Source organism: Amblyomma mixtum, chromosome 10 (genome assembly GCF_055824585.1).
Source record: "Amblyomma mixtum isolate Tamu chromosome 10, ASM5582458v1, whole genome shotgun sequence".
NCBI lineage: Eukaryota > Metazoa > Arthropoda > Arachnida > Ixodida > Ixodidae > Amblyomma > Amblyomma mixtum.
This window is the reverse complement of record NC_143021.1, coordinates 2192140-2214754: the sequence shown is the minus strand read 5'-3', so window position 1 is coordinate 2214754 and position 22615 is coordinate 2192140. Positions and strand designations below refer to the sequence as shown.

The 22615-nt window shown below is 49.4% G+C and overlaps 1 protein-coding gene across 6 annotated transcripts in view; it reads right to left on the bottom strand.

The window, feature by feature from the left end:
• Positions 1-452: 452 nt before the first annotated feature.
• Positions 453-22615, bottom strand: part of LOC149324983 (solute carrier family 41 member 3-like) — a 261247-nt gene continuing 239084 nt past the window's right edge. For 5 of the 6 annotated variants that reach the window (XM_089562951.1, XM_089562952.1, XM_089562953.1 and 2 more), the window contains 3 exons: positions 10070-10201; positions 8285-8433; positions 453-1100 (listed from right to left, as the gene is read on the bottom strand). In XM_089562951.1, the coding sequence (XP_089419077.1) occupies positions 846-1100; positions 8285-8433; positions 10070-10201 (536 nt within the window). In that variant the 3' untranslated portion in view covers positions 453-845. The remainder of the gene's footprint in view (positions 1101-8284; positions 8434-10069; positions 10202-22615) is intronic. The other variant, XM_089562954.1, reaches the window with a different exon arrangement.

The window sequence follows — 22615 nt, the reverse complement described above, 5'->3', positions numbered from 1 at the left end:
CCCAAATTTCCACCCTGGTGGACCGAGGAAAGCCCCCTTTATCGTTGTTATGCATGCACACCTTAGGGGTCCCATGTAGCAAGCCCTCTGGGCTGCCCCTGTGGGTCCCGCGCGATGCCCAGTTGCAAATCCCGCACACATCCCACGTCCGGGCCCCATGGGCAGCCCGTGCGGGCCCACGAGGGCCCGAAATTGAGATCCCCGTTTGTCCTACGGGGGTTACAATCGTCTTCCTCAGTTAGAGCCGAATATCTTTTCTGCAGCAATATCCACAATTCCCCTACTTTCCCTCTTACCGCTAAGTCGTTAGTAGATTTTAGCTTCACTATTGTCTTTCGTTCCCACTTCAAGTCTAAGCTAATTTCCGACCTTATCATTCTGTGGTGGCTACAACGCACTCCTTTTCTTAATGCAGTAGAAATCAACTTCGGCAAGTACGAGTGCACAGAAGCTTCTTGGAACGAAATAATCGCGTTTTATACACCAGAATCCTTTTCAGAACTGCTAAGGATAATATTGCCCTCCCCTCTTATGAAAAAACAGTGTGCAGCGGCGCTTTAGCTTCATGAGTGGCGCTGCTGCTCAGATGGTGGCATCGTTTCGTGAAGAGTCCGTCCTTTATCCGCTACCTAGTATCCGAAAGTCGCAGAGTTCTAAAAACCACTGTCCTTCCGGAATCCACAAAGAACTCCGAAATCCACAAAGAACTCCAAAATCCACAAAGTTTTCAAACGTTCCTCAGTCAATCAGCGTCGGTGGCAGATCGCTTACGAGGCAGGCCTTGCTGGGAAGTCCCTGCTTAGCACGCTGAGCAGTGAGCCACTCGCTTGCTCAACCGTATTTTTTCACGAAGCACCGGCTGCACACGCACTCGACGGCGATTCCGGCCGCCACAGGGCACGCGGCTTCAGAGCAAGTCCCGAAGCCAGAAGACGCCGGCCAGCAGGCCTCCTCCCAGCAGATCGCCGAGGGCGGTGAGGAAAGGGATGGCCGCGTTGTCGGGGTCCACGCCGCGCCTCCACAGCGTGTACACGAGCACCCGGGCCGTGTACAACAGAAGGCACACCTGCACAGCGCCAAGCCATCCGCCTCAGCTTCCGCTGGACAGAACCAGAAAGCGCCCAGAGGGTTATGCTGCCGAGCTGCACTTTATACCGTTATGTCTTTACGGTGGCAGGACCCCCACCGGCAAAAATTCTCCCCCCGCATGCGAAACGGATGCGGCAACCTTTACGGCACCGGCTTGGTGAGGTGACCAATAATGATACGCCTTCGCTTACCTCGTGCCCGAGACGACATGCTGTCCCTGGGCATCTTCAAAGACACCTCTATTTATTCATTTATGCAGCATAAGGGCACTATTGCTGGTGTGTAAAGTATTGAACATATTGCTCAAAAGCCGCCGCGGTGGCTCAGTGGTTATGGCGCTCGGCTTCTGACCCGAAAGACGCGGGTTCGATCCCGGCCGCCGGCGGTCGAATTTCGATGGAGGCGAAATTCAAGAGGCCCACGTACTGTGCGATGTCAGTGCACGCTAAAGAACCCCAGGTGGTCGAAATTTCCCGAGCCCTTCACTACGGCGTCCCTCATATCCTGAGTCGCTTTGGGACGTTAAACCCCAATAAACTAAGCTAATATTGCTCAAAATGAGCTTGTTCCAAAACAAAAAGCATATTTACAATTAAGTGCAGTTTAGAAAACAAAAAAAAAAAGAAAAATGGTTCATTTTCTTAGCAAGGCCAAACACGAGTTAGGTGCGCTGGCGCATTGTGGCCGTTGCTTGGCATTGTTTACCGTCCCTCCACCACCTAGGCCACGTGACCTTGTGTCTTCTTCACAAACTTGTGACGTCATCACAGGCTTGACGCGTCGAAGTGGTTCTAGAGATGCTTTGTCTGCGGATCAAATCAATCATATCAAATCAAATTTATTTTCCAGCAAGTGGATGGTCGCCTGGGCTAACAGCTGTACAAACAGCTTGACAAAGGCCCAGGAAACCAATTAAAGCCCATGTTGGCGCGTGCAGAGGAAATTTGGAGAAAAATTTCTTTGAAGGTCATTTGAAAGGGGATCAACTTTTGCCCCTCCTGCAGTGAAATGAACACTGTAGTTTTTCAGGAGATTACAACACATAATCCTGCACCTGTAACGCCTAGACACCTAAAAAGTGACCAAAACTTCCTTCGTGTACGTAACGAAACCACTGATTATTTCTGGCATTCTATTCGACGTAAATATATGTTGTCGATATGGTTGTACACATTCCGCTAGGCAGCGATACACCTAAGAAGTGAAGTTGCAGAAGCGCAGTAGTGCTCTAGATTCAAAAGGAAAAAAAAAAACGGCAGCTGTATGGAAAAAGGCCAATGTAAATATCTTTACACTGTGGAGTTGTGCTCAACAGCAAGAATCCTTACATAGCATAGCGCTGCACTCAAGGATTTACGACCCGGTAAGCTCCTGATGAGTCAACTGCTCGCGCGTTGCTCACACGAGATATGATCCGAACCTGCATAGCGTAGGTGGCAGTAGCACTTCCATGTAAGTAATCCACACAGCACCGGCGCTGCTGTAAGTGGCAACATACCATGGGTGAAGTTAGCACAGCAAATCTGGGAGTTATTTGTAGGCTGCCAGTTGTCGCGGCGCACCGCTGCTACCCAAGCGTTTTTCCTATCGGCCTTAACTGGGAACCTAAACATTCTCACTGCCGAAAGAGGGCTTGTTCCTGAGTGAAGGCTGCGGCGAGGTACGACTCAAAACAGGAACCCGTCCTTGAGCGCTTGACAGGCGATCTGTACGACGCTGAATGCATTTCCAAGCGAGAAAATGCACACAATCAGAGTAGCGATGTCGCCGCTAGAGGAGTGAACATCCAGCGAGTCACTAAGCACTAAACAACACATGGAATGCCACAATCCGCATTAATATAGATATATTAAGCAAAAATCGTAAAAAAATAAGCACAGAAGGAGCGCGTGAGCACACTAACGCCGGCAAGACTATATCTACCACCGGAAGTTGCCTAAGGGCGCCGGATGCGCCAACACAGTGTTGCCAGTGCGCGGTCGGCGTTGGATGAAACCGTCTATAGTGAGCGTCCTGCAGCCCACGTTGCACGTTGCCAGAACAAGGTTCCTGACTGAGCAGCAAAATTCTTCTTTAAAAGGGGACAAATTTTTAAGTGTGAATTCACTCTGCCGCGCGATGTCCCTTACGGCGCGAAGTGGGTGTCATGCAGCCACAGCGCGGTGGTTTCATATTCTGGCGAATTCGGTCTCTTCCGTTTGCATAAGCCTAGGTTTGGGGGAACAGCGGCCGTAGGCTGGATTCGGCGAAAAAGGACGCAGCTGCAATGTGGGAACGATAGGCAGGAATGCCGAGTACCGGCTAGTAGCCCCAGCTTGTTCTCGCTTTGTTCCAGGCCTCGAATGCGGGTCCTCCTTACAAAAAAAGGTTTAGAAAATCTAAGGAGTGTCTATAGACTTCTGTCTATAAATTCTATAGACTGCCTATAGACAAATACTAGAGAACAGTCTATAGGCAATACAAATGTCATAGACAGTCCGTAGACAATCTGTAGATTTATGGCCATACCGTTTTAGTAGACTTTTATCTATAGACAGTCTGTAGACTATGAATAGACGAAAAGCAATAGCTATAGGAAGTCAACAGAGTCAAAAAGAAGTCTATCGGCTGTCTATAGATTATTTTTATAAGGGGGGCGCAGGCACCTTAGTCGATGGAGGGAAGGCCAAAGGAGGCCAAGAAGCGACGGATAGCGTGCTAACACCCCGTGCTTTTGCAAAAGCCGAGTGGAACATTTTTTCTGGGCCCGAGAACTTTGCCAGGGCCAATGCCAGGATTGGTACTTTGCAGTAAGCGCCGAAACTCCACCTGGGGTGCCTGAAAGCAAACTCCTCTAGCAGCTGAGGAAGGACGAGGCGGGCGAGTCTAGTTTGGGGGAAGGGAAGCTGGGTCTTGCCCCTCTTAGGGTTGCTGTCTCGGGGGGTTGGTTAACCCGGCAAACGTTTCGCGGTATACCGGCGCACGTATGAAGGCCGAGGGCCGCGTATTTGGAAAAGACCGAGTGACCACCCCCCCCCCAGGGAGGCGCGAAAAACAGCTCGTATTGATCAAGATGAACTTAGAAACCTCATATTATACCCACGCCATCATAATTAACAAGACCCGCTTCCGAGAATCCAGTTCCCTTTCCTCGAGTGCCACCGGAACCCCCTTTCTCTGCATGGACTAAGGAAGTCCGTCCGGTATTGTGTCAAAGCACAGGTGCTTTGCAGCTCTTGCAGCTTCTCTTGGCATTTTATATTCTATTTGCACCTCTGGGTGTAGAAAACTAGATGGGCTTTCCCTTCGGCACGTAAATTTAGATTTCGGTACGGGCTTAGGTCTATCGTTTGTAAGTGGTGCAGGCCGCGGCTTATCGTTTGTCACTATTTTTAAGTGCAGCCCGAAACTACCAAATGTAATTACCTCGCAGGCGAAGCTTTTGCAGTGCTTTCTCCCAGGAGCGCACCCACTTCACTTCTACTCTCCCTTGGGCACGCCATATGGATCCCCGATGTTTGCACACATTTCCTATTCTGAAGGAAAAATCCCGCTGGCTAAAATGTGGCTTCTGTTTCGACGGCATGGAATTCAGCATCTGCATTTAACATTCCGGAACTCCGCTTTGGATGGTAAAGAATCAGTAGCCAAACAAGCTTTGCTAAGCTGCCTTAATGTCCTATATGCAAAATTCGCATTGTAAGCGAATAAAAAAAAACACAAGGTTGGCACCTTGCGGGACTGATGGACACACTTTACTGTCATTCCTCTTGAATCTGGGAGCTGGAAAGCGCCATCTTCCCTAGTATAAATGACAATCTTAATTATTGCTTTGAAACTTGCAGTTTCAGATCTAATGCTTTTTTATGTTTCTAACTGTCTTTCCATTCTGCTTTTACTACACCGGTATTCTAGTCTTCTCTTGCTCGTATCTACTGCTGATGTGCTAAATCTGATTTCAATATGACTGAGATTCACAAAGAGAATACCCGGCGTGACCTCGTGAATATCTGGATGTACACGTTTACACTCTATCGAAAAATGTATATTATTGCGTAAGCAGCGATTGCTGTCACACGCAAGCTCCGCTCTTTGTCCCTGCGTGGCCGCCCAGTGAACCGAGCAAAGGCCGTCTAGACAAATGTATGGCGTTTATCTGCGTCTAGATGGCGTTCACCGAACGCAATAACCATTCCCCGAGGAGAGGCCAGAGGGAAAACTGGGAGGAGACAATTAAGCTCCGTCTTGAGGCACGGAGCTTAATGTCTCCATAGTAAGGGAGTAATTACTCATTGACATCCACCCAAGCGCAGCCATACGGCTACAAAGGAAAACTATACAGCTTTCTCAGAAACTTCGCAGTTAAAGAAAAATTCGTCCTGGTCCGGGGTTCGAACCCGGGACCACCGCTCCACCGGAGCAGTCGCTCTACCAATTGAGCTAACCGGGACGGCAAGCTTATGGTAGGGCGAGAGGACCCCGGACCAGGACGAATTTTTCTTTAACTGCGAAGTTTCTGAGAAAGCTGTATAGCTTTCCTTTGTAGCCGTATGGCTGCGCTTGGGTGGATGTCAATGAGTAATTGCTCCCTTACTACAAATCTACTCCACCTTGGGGGATTCCCCTAAACAATTGACCAACACTGTTCCCAATTCGAGTTATTGATCAATTCGCCCTCGCCCTACCATAAGCTTGCTGTCCCGATTAGCTCAATTGGTAGAGCGACTGCTCCGGTGAAGCGGTGGTCCCGGGTTCGAACCCCGGACCAGGACGAATTTTTCTTTAACTGCGAAGTTTCTAAGAAAGCTGTATAGCTTTCCTTTGTAGCCGTATGGCTGCGCTTGGGTGGATGTCAATGAGTAATTATCCCCTTACTACAAATCTACTCCACCTTGGGGGATTCCCCTAAAAATTTGACCAATTAATGTCTCCGTCCCTCAAGACGGAGCTTAATTGTCTGGAGGGTATCAGTAAAATTGGTAAATTTGTTTTTGAAGAAAAGAAATGGAGCAGTATCTGTCTCGCATATATCGGCGGACACCTGAACCGCGCCGTAAGGGAAGGGAGGAAGGTAGGAGTGAAAGAAGAAAGAGGTGCCGTAGTGGAGGTCTCCGGAATAATTTCGATCACCTGGGGACCTTTAACGTGCACTGGCATCGCACAGCACACGGGCGCCTTTTGCGTTCCGCCTCCATCGAAACGAGGCCGCCGCGGTCAGGTTCGAACCGGGGTACTCCGGCTCGGTAGACGAGCGCCTTACCACTGAGCCACCGCGGCGGGTCAAGGTATCAGCGCCTGTCCTGTCTTTTGAGTTGCTTCTTGTTTTCCGCGCTGCGGTTTCCGTCATTTAGCTATGCACCATCTTGCCCAGACAAAATTCCCTTTTCAACTTAGAGATATGATGCGATAGCTTTGGTGCGTTAACGCTCGTATACATATACAGCAGTGTTCATTCTAGATTTTACACTCATAGATCACTACCACTCCTGGCACAGTGGGGTAGCGGTTAAGCAATGGACCTGCGGTGGCAGGTGCCCCTAGCGGTTGGCCCCGTGGAGACCAGGTTGCTCTTCCGGATCGACCCAACATTCACTCCCACCTGCCACGATGGGCAGTCTGCTCACAATCCGGTGGGTGAGGACGCCACAGGGTCACGTGACCCAGGAGGCCCAGCTGCCTCTGAGGACCACCTGCCAGTGCCACGCCCGTGCGTTTCGCTTAGAATGCCGAAAACATCGACTCCGGATTTACTGCGTAACGAGGCCTTTACTGCATTGCAGGAGAGCTGAAATCTGGGTTAGTTGGTACATACTTATGAAAAAACCAGCCAAAAAGACGGGGACACAGGCGAGAGGAGGCACACACAGCGACTGGACTAGCAACCGCACTAAATTCACTGCAACCGCATCAAAATCTGCAGTGCCGGAGGCACACAAGGGCGACGCCCCGAAAGAGATCGGCGAGTGTAGAGAGAGCAGCAGCGGAGCCGAAAGCGAGCGTTCGTCAGCGGCTTGTGTGATGAGGAGCGCCGAGTCGGGTCCAATATGTAAATGCACAGGTTAACCGCATGTAATAAAGCACAGCTTTTGTACAGAGCGCGAATAGCAACTTTGAGGCAGTTGGAGGTGTGAAAAGAAAAAAAAAGCCCAAAATGGAAAATCATCAGTTAGAAAAGCATTAAATGGCAAAGCGTCGTCCTAAGAGCGCCTTCTGCTCACGCAGTTCATCTCATCGCACCATACGAGCGTCTGTCAATTTTTGTGCATTCGCTGCTCGATGGTTGTGCTAAGGCAGCCTGATCGGGCCTGAAAAAGGAGGTCACTGACTCTTGCATTACCACGGACCTCTTCGTTCCTAATTTCTGAGATTAGATGCCTATGCCGCTTTTCTAAAGCTTGCTATAACAGCCGTGATACACGGCTCTTATACACGGAATACCCGCAGTTCTGAACTGTGGGAAATACCTCGAGCACGCAGTAACTATGGTTACCAGATGCTACGTAATATGCTCCCGTCGCTTCTAAACAAACGAGTTGTTTCAGCCCCGCCGCGGTGGCTCAGTGGTTACGGCGCTCGGCTGCTGGCCCGAAAGACGCGGGTTCGACCCCGGCCGCGGCGGCTGAATTTCTTGAAGGCGAAATTCTAGAGGCCCGTGTGCTGTGCGATGTCAGTGCACGCTAAAGAACCCCAGGTGGTCGAGATTTCCGGAGCCCTTCACTACGGCGTCTCTTATAGCCTCAGTCGCTTTGGGACGTTAAACCCTAATAAACAAAACCGAGTTGTTTCATAGGCAGAATACTGTTTTTTTTTTGTAAATGTATCATAGCCACAATAATTGCACTTTCTACCTTTTTCTGCATTGCACCGTACATTGTATGCTTCATTAAACACTCTCTTAACCTTGTAATTGTCTTTGCTTATCTCTTGATTTTGTACCAGACCCTCCCATGTCCAATGCGTTCTGTTTGTACTCTAGTTTTGTTACCAATGCCATGTTTTTAGGGGCCGTGAACCCCGTCAAGCCCAGTTAGAGGCTTTTTGTTCACTGTCTTCAGCATCTGTAATGTTGGAATAAAATGATGATGAAAAAATGAAAAGTGATACACGGCTGAGTTATAGCATTGTGTTGTCTGATCTTCAGTCTAACACGATCCTGCATAAGGGCCTGCAGTATGACTAAACAACAGGAAAAGGTAATGAGAGCGGCGGAACCCACCTGGCCGAAGGCGGCCGCCAGGTAGAGCCCCACAAAAGGGCCCCGAAAGGCGTCGCCGGCGCCTTCCACGTTGTCGATGACGGCCACAAAGAGCAGCTGGCCCGGAACCAGGAGCAGCAGCAGCAGCCGTGCCGTCCTCGCGTGCGGGCCTGCCGCACGGGAAGAGGATACGCACTTTGCCCTCGCACTGCACCCTTGGTTCACCACACTATGCGTTTTGTGTGTTTAGCCGTCAGCTGCAAAATATGTCTTGTGTTCCGGCAGAAGATGGGCGAGAAAGGCTGTCGAGGACCTGCGAGTGAGCTCACAGCCGAACTGAGAGCTGCAGGAACTTGTGAAGGGGGATTCTGAACTGGAACTAGAAAACGCCAAGCCCACACGCAGGCTCAATGAGCTGGAGCAGTATCAGAGCGCTGGCAGCCTCTTGATACGAACCCCTATCTCTCGTAAAGGGAATTATTGATCATCATCATAATCAGCCAGACTACGCCCACTGCCGGGCAAAGGCCTCTCCCATGTCTCTCCAACTAACCCTGTCCTTCGCCAATTGCGGCCACCGTATTCCCGCAAATTTCTCAATCTCATCCGCCCACCTAACTTCCTGCCGACCCCTGCTACGCTTGCCTTCTCTTGGTATCCACTCCGTTACCCTTAAGGACCAGCGGTTATCTTGCCTTCGCATTACATGCCCAAGCCCACTTCTTCCTTTTGGTTTCAACTAGGATATCATTAACCCGCGTTTGTTCTCTCATCCACTCCGCGCGCTTCCGATCTCTTAACGTTACATCTATCATTTTTCTTTCCATAGCTCGCTGTGTTGTCCTTAACCTAAGCTGAACCCTCTTTGTTAGCCTCCACGTTTCCGCCCCATAGGTGAGTACCGGTGAGATACAGCTGTTGTATATTTTTCTCTCGAAGGATATTGGTAAACTGTCATTCATGATCTGAGAGAACCTGCCATATGCGCTCCACCCCATTCTTATTCTTCTAGTTATTTCCCTCTCATGATCCGGATCAGCTGTCACTACCTGCTCTAAATAAACATATTCCCTTACTACTTCTAGCACCGCGCCACCAATTGCGAACTGCTGCTCTCTCGCTAGACTGTTGAATATTAGTTTGGTTTTCAGCATGTTAAATCAGCAGGACATTAAAGCGTGCCACCAAGGCCCATTTCATAGAATGACAAATAATACACAGCCACCCGGCCTTTCTGTAGACTAAAGAGGCAACCACTACTTAACGAAGCCCAGAGAGCTGGGATGGATACTAAAGTGCCGGATTATCCAATTCCCCGTCCAGTCTATAAATGAATAGCTGTCAAGGTTTGGTGAACAGCTGCAGAGATTAAAAGGAAGCAGGAGGCATTGCGCTGGCCTGGAAACACAATCAGGATCCTTGGCACATAAAGGGCACCTGTATGAATGCCATCCGTAGAAAAAATGTTGGTTATCACGAACAAGGGCGCCCACTCGAACACAAATGGCGACAACCGTGTTGATAGGCTACCTGTCTATCAGCACGGCGACAACCGTGCTGACAGACTATCTGTAGCCCATGCGACCGATATGGGCTCGTGCAGTCACCCCACTGCATGCCAAGCACTGCCGGTGCAAGCTGGCGCCGTCCGAATGAGCGAGTAGCCCGTTCCTCTTGCATGTCAAAGGCGGAATTGAAGCTCTGTAATCGCACTTCTTTCACCAGTATAAAGCAGTGTGTTAATGCGATAAATGAAGATGCCAAACTGACTCCCACTCAAAGGAGGAAGGAGGCTTGTGAACTTACAGGTTCCGAAGCAGACCCCCGCAGGCCCCACGCAGCGGCGCTCGTCAGCCGGGAGGCCGGGCCGCACCGAGTTCAGGTGCAGGTAGGTGGATATGCGGCTAGCCTGCACCGCCACCAGGTTTCCGCCAACTCCTGTGGGGTGTCACACCGTGAGAGGAAATATATCCTATACCTTCCGTGGCATAAAAGACTACAGCAATAACTGATGGACACGTTGGTCGGACAAGATTTCTTGTGCAACAGCGCAACGGTACAAGGCCAGAGGACGAGAAGGGACGGTACACAGCGCTGATTGACAACAGAAGTTTATTCAGGAAGCCATGCTTATAAAGGCGCCAGCGACACTGAAAAACAGAAAAACACAAATAACCGTGAATTTTTGCATACCCTGTTGCATACCCGTGTAAAACTTGTGTTTTTGAGAAACGTGTTTGGGAGGAGAGAAGCGACACTGAAAAACAGAAAAACACCAATAGCCGTGAATTTTTGTACACGTGTTAAACTTGTGGTTTTGAGAAACGTGCTTGGGAGGAGGGATATCTGTTACGGTTCTTTGTGGTTTTCTGTTTTTCAGTGTCGCTGGCGCCTTTATAAGCATGATTTTCTGAATAAACGTCTGTTGTTAGTCAGCGCTGTGTATCGTCCCTGCTCGTCATCTGGCCTTGCGCTGTTACACAAGAAAAGCATAAAGCACTGTTGACTTCTTAGTAACCTCACCTTCACGAGCCCCTCTACTCCCCTCAGGGCCGACGAGAGCAGAGTTTTCTTTGTGACCAAGCCTTTTTGTAATTGCTATAAACTGTGTGCACACAGAGCTATTCCCATCAGTTCTGCGTAAGTTGCTTTGCGATTTTAGAAAATCTTACTAAATTAGGCTTTGTTAAACATTCAGCGACTGCCATCATTGGTCGCAGTTGACAACTTGCAAAACTATACGTCAGCTTAACCACCAATTTTTTTTCCAATGAACCACTGATTCAGAGACTCGTCAGCACTATCTGTTGTACGTGCACAACAGGTTGCTGTCAGGGGAGATGGGCCGTTCCTCTTCACTGGATTTTTTTTCCCGAAAAGGAGAGAGCAATGCTCTCTACAGGTAAATATATTTTTCTGTCACGGCTAATTTAAGAAGTTGTACTTTGTAGTGCTTTTTGCTCTGGAACTTTAGAAAATTAATTTTCATTGTGAAATTGTAGAATAAAAATTTATATCTAAATTTACATTGTCAAAGCAAGTAGACAAATTCCTTTGCTTGTTAAAGAACCACCTAATTTTATTGCTTCTTTTCTTCTTTCAAATGACGCTTTAAACAGTAGAATACATGGATCACCGCGGGGTTTTCGCCTACTACCGGTAAGTAGTATATAACTGAATTTCTCGTTTCATGTTGTTTCGGCTTAATCGACTGAACGATGGCTGTGACACGTAGTTGATGTTTACGTCTTGTGACGCACTAGAAAACTTAAACCAGCCCGCTTCAATAGCTGCGTTTACAAAAACCACGTATCAGAAGACATGTGCCATAAACATCAACAGTTACGTGACATCAACGACACGTCAGAGCCATCGTTCGGCTGGTGAAACCAAAACAGCGTCGAGAAGGAATCCAAATATAAAGTGTTTAGCGGTCGTAAGCGAATACCATTGTGTGCTCCGGGTATACCAATGTCTAGCGCGTCGCTCGAAAGAAGAAAACACGCGAGTAAAATTTTTTCTGTCTATAGTCCTTTAAGGAGTCGGCTTCATGGATGGTTCAATCAACCAATCAAATAAAATCTGTTTTCCATAAAATAGCTGGTCGCCTGGGCTAAAACCTGTACAAATAGCTTGACAAAGCCCCGGGAAACCAAAACATGGCATGGCAGCAGCAAACAGACACGAATTATCAATTCCTGAACAATACAGATGTGGACCTCAAAAAAAGTTTATAAACGCATACTTCAGTATAACACGACAGGAAGAAGCTAACATAGTTGTTAAGTTCCCTGAACTTTCTGCGGTGCCATCCAGCCTCCAGGACAGCGCACATGTCCCCGGTTGAGGGATGTCCGAATTCATGGAGCCGCGGATGCGCGACGGACGCGCCGCGGACGCACGGCGCGACGCGCGTCGGTGGCTGCTCTGTTGCTGGCGGCGCTGTCGCCAGAACGCTCGTTCCCGTGCTTGTTGCCACTGGACGCTGGACCCCTCAGCGACAGCTTTCCTTTTTTATTGTATAAGGAGCCTTCGGTGTTTGATTGGCTGGCATCCTTTCCCCAGTATTTGATTGGTTGCTGTCCCCGCCAAGGGCGGAGACAGAAGGTTTAAAAACGGAACGCTTCCGGTGAAGTGGGGCTGATTTTGTGTAATAACGTGTCAGTCATGTTGTAAATGGTTTTGTCCTTGCTTGTTTCTTCTCGTTTATTTCGTGTAAATAAATAGTTAACCTTCTTGTCCAGCCATCGAGTAACGTGACTGTTTGCGACTCCGAACCATCTATTCATCATGTTCAAGTGTTTCCTCTCGTCACCACCTGAAGGGGAAACTCAACTATAAAGTTTGTCAACAATAAACGCAGTAGCTACGGTTCATCAATATGAAACAGTTCGTTAAAACTTGGATAGTAACCGAATCAATTACAGATCGAGGTACACAGAATTATATTTTCACAATGTATCTTCTCAATTGTTTGGACTAAATCCTGTAAAGTCTTTATATTTGTTAAGAAAAAATAGAAGATTTCGAGCCAAGGATTCTGGCTTGTAATTGATTCTAAACTATGGTAGAGACCAAGTGCCAGTACATTGAGTGTTGACAAAAGTAGTACGATGCTCAAAAGCGGCAAGCTATACTATGAAATTGCTAATACCTCTGGAAGAAAAGTACATTATTTGCAACAAACTAAATTCATAATTATTGTCTACAGGGATCACACTGAGTGATGCTATTCTGGGGTTAATCCTCGACGTTGCTTCAAAGTTTACGACCAGACGGATATTTTTTCTTTCGAAGACGGCAAGTTTGTTTCATTTCATTTCATATATTTTCCTTAAAGGCCCGGTGAGGGGCATTACATAAGGGGTGGGTACAATATTCGTTGGCGGCAAGTGTTAACACGATGACAAATGAGCATGAAGATTATCAGCGAAGGTCGCGGAGCACATGATGGCTGCAATGTCGCTGGGAAGGTCGTTCCAGTCCACAATGGTACGGGGGGAAAATGAGGCTGCAAAAGTAACCGTGTGGGCACGTGGTCGAGAAACTTGGAAAGGATGAGAAGTGCGATGGGATATGCGGGTTGGCGGGACGATGCAGGGTGCGCAGGAAAGTGAACTGTGGTAAAATTTGTAGAATAAGCAAAGGCTGGCGATGCGACGACGAACTGAGAGGAGTGATAACCCGGATTTATCTTTCAACCCTGACACACTGATGTCGTAGGAATATGAAGAATGAATGAATCTGGCTGCTCTCTACCACAGTACAGCTTTTATCGCCTCTTCTTCGCAAGAGCGCCAAACTGCCATAACCAAGCTTCGCGTCGTGACGTTCGCTGAGGTACACCCAGTCCGTCAACACCGCTATTGCGCATCATCGAGAGAGCGCGAAACAATTAAGTCGCAACTTAGGAGATGCTTGAAGATGTCGTTACGCAGCCTTCCAACAGCCCATGGTCCTCACCGGTCGACCTGGTGAAAAAGAAAGACGGCACGCTCCTATTTTGCGTTCATTACCGGCAGCTGACCGCAGTCACCAAGCAGGGCGTTTAACCTTTCCCACGCATTGACCACCCTCTCGGCTACCTTCGGCAAGCTCGGCATTCTCCTTCCATCGACCTAAAAAGTGGCTGCCGGGAAATTGAGGTCGAAGAACGCAACCGTGAGAGGACGGCCTTTGTGAATTTAAAGTTTTACCTTTCGGTCTTTGTTCTGCGCCTGCCACATTTCACCTGATGATAGTCACTGTCCTCGCCGGTCTTAAGTGGCAGTGTTGCCTAGTTTATCTTCACGAAGGTGTTGGTTCTCGCCGACTGGTTTGGTCAACATCTTGAGTGCCTACGGGCGGTCCTCGAAGCCCTTCGTTCAGCTAACCTGACACTGAGGCCCCAAAAATGCCACTTCGGGTATCAAGGTCTCCGATTTCTCGGCCACGTTGTCAGCGCCGCCGGCGTGAAGTCCGGCCCCAACAGACTTACAGCGGTTGCGGAATTTCCAAGCCCATACGACTGTGTATCGTATGTGCGACGGGCAGCGTGCGCCAGGCCGGCTGAAACGGGCAACTGATAAGCGTTATGAACCGAAGCGCTGCGCTTGCCCCCTCGCCCTACTCTGGGTATAAATACGCGCTGCTCAATAAAGCTGGGCCCCTTTTGCCCCCTGGCATTCGACGTGTCATGACTTCGATACATGGTGTCAGAAGTGGCCGACGTTGACGCCCACTTCGTGGAAAATCTGCACCGACTAAGGAAACAAGCGGCGGGATGGATTTCCTACGGCCACCGGATGCACTTCGCCTCAAAGGGGACATTGCAAAGAACTGGCAGTTGTTCAAGCAGAAGTTCGAGCTATTCCTGACGGCGAGAGAACCCGCCGAAAAGCCGCGACCAGGGGCGCGATTACGAGTCGCTCGAAATCGTCTCAATCGGAAAGTGTCTCAAAAAGTGTCTCATTTGCCCCGTTCCTATTGGTCGGTCGTGACCAGCGGCCATATTGGTTTTTTGCGTCACCGGCCGACGTCATAAAACGGGCAGAAGTGTTGACGTTGCTTACCTAATTATGCGAGCCGATTGAGACGATTTTTCGGGATTGGAACGAGTGGTCTCAAACCGCTTGAGACAGAAAATGGCGGTTGTTTACATGGCCGGTGGCCGCGCGAGCAACGGTGTAAGAGGGTGCATGAAGACGGTTTTGACGTGCCGGACGAGTTGTTTCGACGTTTTGACATAGGAAGGAGCATAACGGCTGTGCGACGAACTCGCCGTTGAACTTGGAGGTGTGCGGGTGAGTGCGCGGTCAGTGGAGCGGCAAGTCTGTGCGCGCCTTCGCCGCCGGTGGGTTTCAAGACACCGTCGGAAATGAAGTAAACGTCGGCGTAGCCCAACCGACTTTGAGCAAGTGTTTGCGGTGAGTTGCGGAGACCACTGTCAAAGTTAAGTCGCAGAAGGTGCGCGCTTTCCGGCGAGACCCCCAAGACAAGGCAGCGGCGAAGGAGGACTTGCTTCGCATAAACTTTCGCCACCGCAGTATCCCCGGCGGCGTCATCCGAGCATCATCCGAACGGAACGGCAACAACACCAACACGAATGTCAAGTGCTTAACCCGAAGCGGGCGGCATGAGTTGGTTACGAGGCGTCGTGAGTGATTGTTGGCGCAGTGACCGGGCGCGTGCCGGCTCTTAATTCCCGCAGTGAGATTGCAAGTTCCCAGCAGCTGCACCGGTCTGCTCCCGTGTGTCGGCAGTTGCTGCATTGTGATTATTCATAGTCGCCGGGTATTTTCGGAACAAAAATAAATAGAATCACGCATCGCCCTTGGAGCACATGTGCCATCGATAGCAGCATAGGTGAGTTCACACTGGCGAGTCGCGGAGGTCGCGCGACAGGCTTAAATCGATTTGTTACGCTCCCTCCCCGCTTTACATGTGCTTCGCAAACCGTGAATAATTGACCGAAATCGGTCGCCTAGAATACCAGCGCGACGTTTGCAACTCGCCAGTGTGAACATGCCTTAAAGCTGCTTTCGCCGGTTTTCGAGCCAAGCGCTCCTTGCAAATTGATCTCGGAAGACCCGTAGCAATCACTGCCTTTAAATAGATTTTTCCGCGCACTTAAGACGTCCGCACAGTACCTTGATTCTATGCAGTGTGTAAAAAAAAAAGGGGGCAGCCGTCAATCAGCTGATTTTTTTGCTGGCTGCCATGTTTACGATGGCTGAGTATGTGCGTGGAGGGATAAGGCTGAATCCTTTGAATCAGGCGGCAGCTCCCGCCACCTAGCAGACGCTACCGACGTTTTTCCAGCGTCAGCGCACCCTCGCGGCAGCAAAAGTGACTGAAGAGCAAACTTAATTGCAAATCTAAGAACGGTTCTTGTTTTGCTTAGTGTTGTTGGGTTTGAAACACAGTTCGTTAGCAAAATAAAACATTGTTCATTTTATTCACTGCGTCTTTACAGCAAGACATTAGCATATGGTCCCTTGTCGTGCGAATAAATGCTTCCGGGGCGGAGCCCTGCTACTAGCCACCGCAACCTTGCTGCTGATTGGTTGATTCCACGGTCAACGACTCGCGGTGTCGTCATTTTGACGTCAGAGTCTCAAAATTGAGACAAAAACTCGTAATCGCCCAACGAAAACTGCGCTACTGTTGACCACCGCAGGTGAAGAAGCCATTGAGGTATTTAACACTTTCACTTTCTCCGAAGGCGAAAGCAGCAATGACTACGCCACGGTAGTCAAGAAGTTTGACGTGTACTGCGAGGCGCAAAGCAATGAAGTGTACGAGCGCTACTTGTTCAGGAGGCGTGTACAAGAACTAGGTGAACCATTCGAGCACTTTTTGCGGGATTTGAAGACTCAAGCACGGCTCTGTAACTTCGAAGGGTTACTCGATTCAATGGTCAGGGACGAAATTGTTTTTGGCACAAATGACGAGAAAATACGTGAAAAGTTATTAAGAGATAACAAACTGACCCTACAGAAGGCAGAACAGATATGCAAGGCTGCCGAAGCAATAGCAGCACATCAAGAAATGTGGGAACAAGACCATAAGCAAGTAGACAAAGTTCAGAAGATGCGCTCTGCCCCTCGTCGGGAGCCGCAGTCCTACAACTGTCAAAGGTGCGCAAGGACACACGCACCGCGGAGCTGTCCTGCCTTTGGGCGTACGTGTCACAACTGTCATGGAAGAAACCACTTTGCCGTCTGTTGTAAAGCACACCAACAAATCCGCGAGCTCACAGGAGCCGAGGAGGAATTCGACGTACTGGATGTGGCTTTGAGCAGCACGGTCAGGAAGCGCGACTGGCTTGTTCAAGCAAACGTTGGCAACTGGTCGGTGAGCCTGAAAGTTGACACCGGTTCGCAAGCCAATATTCTACCCCTCAGTGTCTTCAACAAAATGCAGCCAAAGCCACCACTGCAGCCAAGTGGCGCGACTTTGCGGTCCTTCGGCGGAAGCAAAATTGAACATGTTGGCACAATTACATCGGAAGTGAAGCTAAACGGTCTCAAAGCTGTCCTGAAATTTTTCATCGTTCGGAAAGGACAAGCATTACTAGGACTCGAAGCGTGCGAACGCCTCCAACTTCTCTCCCGGCAAGTGCACAGCGTATCGCAGAACGCCACAGAGGGAATAGTGGATGAATTCCGTCATCTGTTCATCGGTACAGGTTGCGTTCAGCGTCGCTACCATATGGTTCTCCGCGATGACGCCGTGCCGGTCGTACAGCCAGCGCGAAGGGTGCCACTATCCCTTCGGGAGCCACTGCGTGAGGAGCTGCAGCGCATGGCACAGGGCGGAATTATTGCCAAGGTGACTGAGCCGACAGACTGGGTAAGCCCTCTTGTAATAGTACGTAAAAAGGATGGAAGGCTCCGGGTTTGCATGGACCCTAGGAAGATTAATGAATGTATAAAACGAGAGCACTACCAGATGCCGACGCGAGAAGACATAGAAGCTGAACTGGCCGGAGCAACGACTTTCACTCGCCTAGATGCAACATCTGGCTTCCACCAGGTACCATTAGACGAGGAAACTTCAAAAATATGCACCTTTGCAACACCTTTCGGGCGGTACCGTTTTTGAGGCTACCCTTCGGAATTTCTTCAGCGCCAGAAGTTTTTCAAAAGATCCTAAATGAAATCTTCGAGGGTCTACCTGGCGTAAGGGTATATGTCGACGACATATTAGTCTGGGGCACATCAACGCACGAGCACGACAAACGACTGAGATCAGCGCTAGAAGCTGCAGAACGAGCTGGTTTGACTTTCAACGCGACTAAGTGCAAAATTGGCGTGAAACAGATATATAGAATTCCTTGGCGACGTAATCAGCAGTGAGGGTGTAAGACCGAGTCCCTCCCTGATACAATGCATGATGCAAATGCCGGAACCGAAGGACAAGCTGTCTGTGCAAAGAATGCTTGGGGTAGCAAACTACTTCGCCAAATTTTTACCGTCGCTGGCACACAGGACAGCCCTACTGCGAAGCTTACTAAAGCAAGGCACAATTTTTGAATGGACGGCAAACCACGCCGAGGAGTGGCACCAGCTCTGCGACATCATGACCAAACAACCACTGCTATCGCTTTTCGACCCTGCGAAGGAAACTAAAATATCGTGCGATGCATCACAGAACGGCTTAGGCGCTGCTTTGCTACAGTGTCAAGATAACGAGTGGAAGCCGGTCGCGTACGCGTCTAAAGCACTGACTGAAACACAACAGCGATATTCGCAAATAGAAAAAGAAGCGATGGCGATTGTGTATGGATGTGAACGATTCAATCATTTCACATATGGACGGAAGGTTATCGTGGAAACCGACCACCGACCTTTGATTGCGATATCCCATAAAGCAATCGGTGACATGCCACCAAGGCTGCAGCGCTTCTTTCTGCGACTGCTTCGTTATGACATCAGAATTGTTTTTAAGCATGAAATGCTTTTAGCTCCCGTTGTCGGCAGTGTGGTGACGTCACGCCGAGACCGAGAGCCATCATCCGGGCACTGAAATCCACTCATCCGGGCACTGAAATCTACTCATCCGGGCACTGAAATCTACTCATCCGGGCACTGAAATCCACTCATCCGGGCACTGAATTCCAGTCATCCGGGCACTGAAATCCAGTCATCCGGGCACTGAAATCCAGTCATCCGGGCACTGAAATCCAGTCAGGGCTCTGAAACGAGAACATCCGGGCACCGTACGAGACTTAACGAGATTTAACGAGACTCTCTAAGCCCTCCTACGCGACCGGCATGCAAGCGCCGGTTGGTCTCCAAACGAGACAAAAAATAACTGCTGCCAGTGCCTTCTCAATGTTTATCAAGATATCAGTGGAGCTGTGGGTTTGATAATGCACGGAATTATAATTTCCGATTTCTAATAACGCGTGCAAAAAGCAAATAAATGCCACGTTACTCTTCGCTGTCATACGTGATCCGGGGGAGAAGCGCTGCGTTCAAAGGGCAAGGCATCGCGCCGAACGGGTGGTGGCGTTCCTCCCTTCCTTTACGGTGCGGTTCGGGTGTCCACCGAGATGGCAGAGAATTACTGCGCCATTTCCTTTCGTCAAAAAACCTTGCGTTCAAATGGCAAGGCATCGCGCTGAACGGGTGGTGGCGTTCCTCCCTTCCTGTACGGTGCGGTTCGGGTGTCCACCGAGATGACATAAGGCCAGTAAACATTTCATGCTTACTCTACGCTCGTTTACGGGAGAGGAAGAGATTTTTGTTCCAGGAAAACAACTCTTCCTGGCCGACATGCTGTCCCGGGGTTCATTCGACTGCGATAAGGCCGGCATCGACAGCGAAGACGCAGAAGTGCATGCCGTGAGTGTGGTTCCGTCTCGCTTAAGCCACAAAACTTTCATGCGAGTGGCAGCCGAGACAAGCAATGATAAATACCTAAGCAGTGTACTCGGGAGTCTAGAAAAAGGCAAACAGGTCGAAGGCCAGCTGAAGCCATTTAGTGCCGAGCTGTCTCAAGTCCAAGGTATTTTGTTAAAGGGATGCAAGGTTGTTATTCCCACCAGTATGAAGCGTGAAATACTGGAAAAAATTCACCAAGGCCACTTGGGTATTACTAAATGCAAGGCAAGAGCCCGGGAAGTGGTATTCTGGCCAGGAATGAGTCGCGACATTGAAGATTTTGTTCAGAAATGTGCAGTCTGCAGGAAATACTCGTACAGCCAGCCACATGAACCGCTAAAGATGCGCCCAGTGCCTGAGCAGCCGTGGCATCGAGTTGGCATTGACATTTTCTACTACGGCGGCAGGCCTTACCTCTGCGTTTACGACGCGCTGTCGAACTTTCCAGAGGTGGAACTTCTTCAAGATGCTTCTGCTGACACTGTCATTCAAGTAACTAGCGCCATCTTCGCGAGGTACGGCATACCTATGGAAGTGTGTTCAGACAATGGACCGCCATTTTCAAGCCACCAGTTTGCCAAATTTGCAAAAGATTACGATTTTCACCACATTACTTCAAGCCCTAGGTACCCCCAGTCAAATGGCCTCGCAGAAAGGGGGTGCAAGTGGTAAAACGAATATTAAAGAAGACCGCTGAAACCAATCAAGATTTCTGGCTCGGTTTGCTGGCATACAGGACAACTCCGCTGGAAGGAGCCGAGTCACCAGCAGAGATCCTTCAGCGCAGAAAGCTCCGAACAACGCTGCCAAGCATTCAATATGGTCCTGGTCTACATGTTGTAAAGCATCGTCAGACAACGAACAAACGGCAAGCACTACCATCTCTGCACCAAGGGGACATCGTGCGTGTGAAGAAGTTATTCTGGGACAGAAAGGCAAGGGTCGTGCAGCGCTATGCAGAACCCAGGTCCTACAATGTTGTCACAGAGGACGGAAGACTCCTGCGTCGCAACCGAAAGCATTTGGTGCCTACGAAAGAAATCTTTCAGCGTGAACTTGATGACGACAGCGAGGACACCTTAACAAACAGCGCATCGCAGCAGCGGCAGCAGCTGCAGCAGCCGCACGACCACCACCACCACCACCACCAACAGCAACCGCCGCAGCAACCAGTGACGTCGGATGGTGATGCAGTGTCAAGCGCCCCGGTGTTAAGACGATCGCAGAGACAACGGGTACCCCCGCGTCGTTTGGCATACGGCGGGAACTTTGAACAAGTGTCTTGAGCTATTCCTTGTGCAGTGAGCTGATCCTGTGCTTACAAACTTCCCTTAGTTCGTTGTTCTTTGTTATAGAAGAAGAAAGATGTATCGTATGTGCGACGGGCAGCGTGCGCCAGGCCGGCTGAAACGGGCAACTGATAAGCGTTATGAACCGAAGCGCTGCGCTTGCCCCCTCGCCCTACTCTGGGTATAAATACGCGCTGCTCAATAAAGCTGGGCCCCTTTTGCCCCCTGGCATTCGACGTGTCATGACTTCGATACAGACTGAAAGCTGTTCGCCGCTTCCTCGAGCCCTGTAGCTACTATTGGTGTTTGATCGAAAATTTCGCTGATCGCACTGAACCACTGACTCAGCTTACCCGCGAAGCTAAAGCTTTTGTTTGGACCCACGAATAAAGATAAGACGACGTTGCTTTCTCCGAGCTACGCCTGCGTCTTCAAACGCCGCCCGTTCTTGCCGCTTTTGATGAGCGGGGTGACACTGGAATACACACCGACGCCACCAACAACGACCTCGGCGCGGTTCTCGTGTAGAAACAGGATATAACGAGTCATCGCTTATGTAAGCCGCACTCTGTCGCGCAGAGACGAACTATTCCACGACAGAATAAGAATGTCTGACAGTTATTTGGGCCGCTGCGAAATTCGCCCCTATCTTTATGGTCGCCCTTCCAAAGTGGTTACTTTCCACCACTCCTTTTCTTGGTTGGCAAACCTGCACGACATATCTTCAAAAAGGAGTACGTACTTGCGCAAAAGACGGGGCGAAAACAAAGAAACACAAACGACATGTACAATGCGCAAATTCCAACTGGCTTATCCCATAGAGAGTTACACATTTATACCCTAGAGGTCAAACACAGCGATAGAAACCGTCGCGTGGGCATTTCACGTCCCGCCACCACAGGTGCAGCCTGGTTACATCAAAAGTTCCAACAAACCCCGGCACTGCTATCAGGAAGGAAAGAAGAATCATGAGGTGAAAAATGAGGAAAGGTGGCATTAAACGAAATCGTAGCAAAGCAGTGTCAAAACCAAAACCAACAACCGAAAGCATGTCAAAGCGTAAAACATAATCATCGTAACAAAAGAAGTGTCAAAAAAGGCAATACACAGCCCTAAAAACAGCCGGTCAATAGGGTAAAAAAAACGCATTGCAACGAAGAATTCAAACCAGAATCGAAGGCTAGGCCATCCAACAGCAGTACGACCCAAAATAAAATGCTAACCTGAGGCGCAGCAAACTTTACACGTGTCCGTCTAGAAAAGTCACCTCTTTGTTAAGAAATAGATGCCGTGCTAATGCATTTATCTCCGGAGTTAGTAATGTGAAATGGCTCAATAATTTCCCACTGAAGTTTGGTCCTTGCACGTGCCAATATGGTGGTGCCTCTGAGCAGTGGCTTGTATTTGTGACTGATAACGTGCTCGGGAAGGCGTCGTTTTTCGTTGTTTTTTACAGTCATCTTGTGTTCAAGCAGCCTCTCGTTGATGCACTTTCCTGTTTGACCCATGTATACGCTACCACAAGACAAATGAATGCTGTATACAACACTGCTAGCGCATTCAACGTGTTGTTTTACATATTTCTTATTACATGATTCACGCTTTCTACACAGGGCGGGGCAAATGCCAGACAGCTTGCTGGGGGCAGAAAAAAGGACCTTCACATTATATCTTTGGCCTATCCTCTTTAGGTT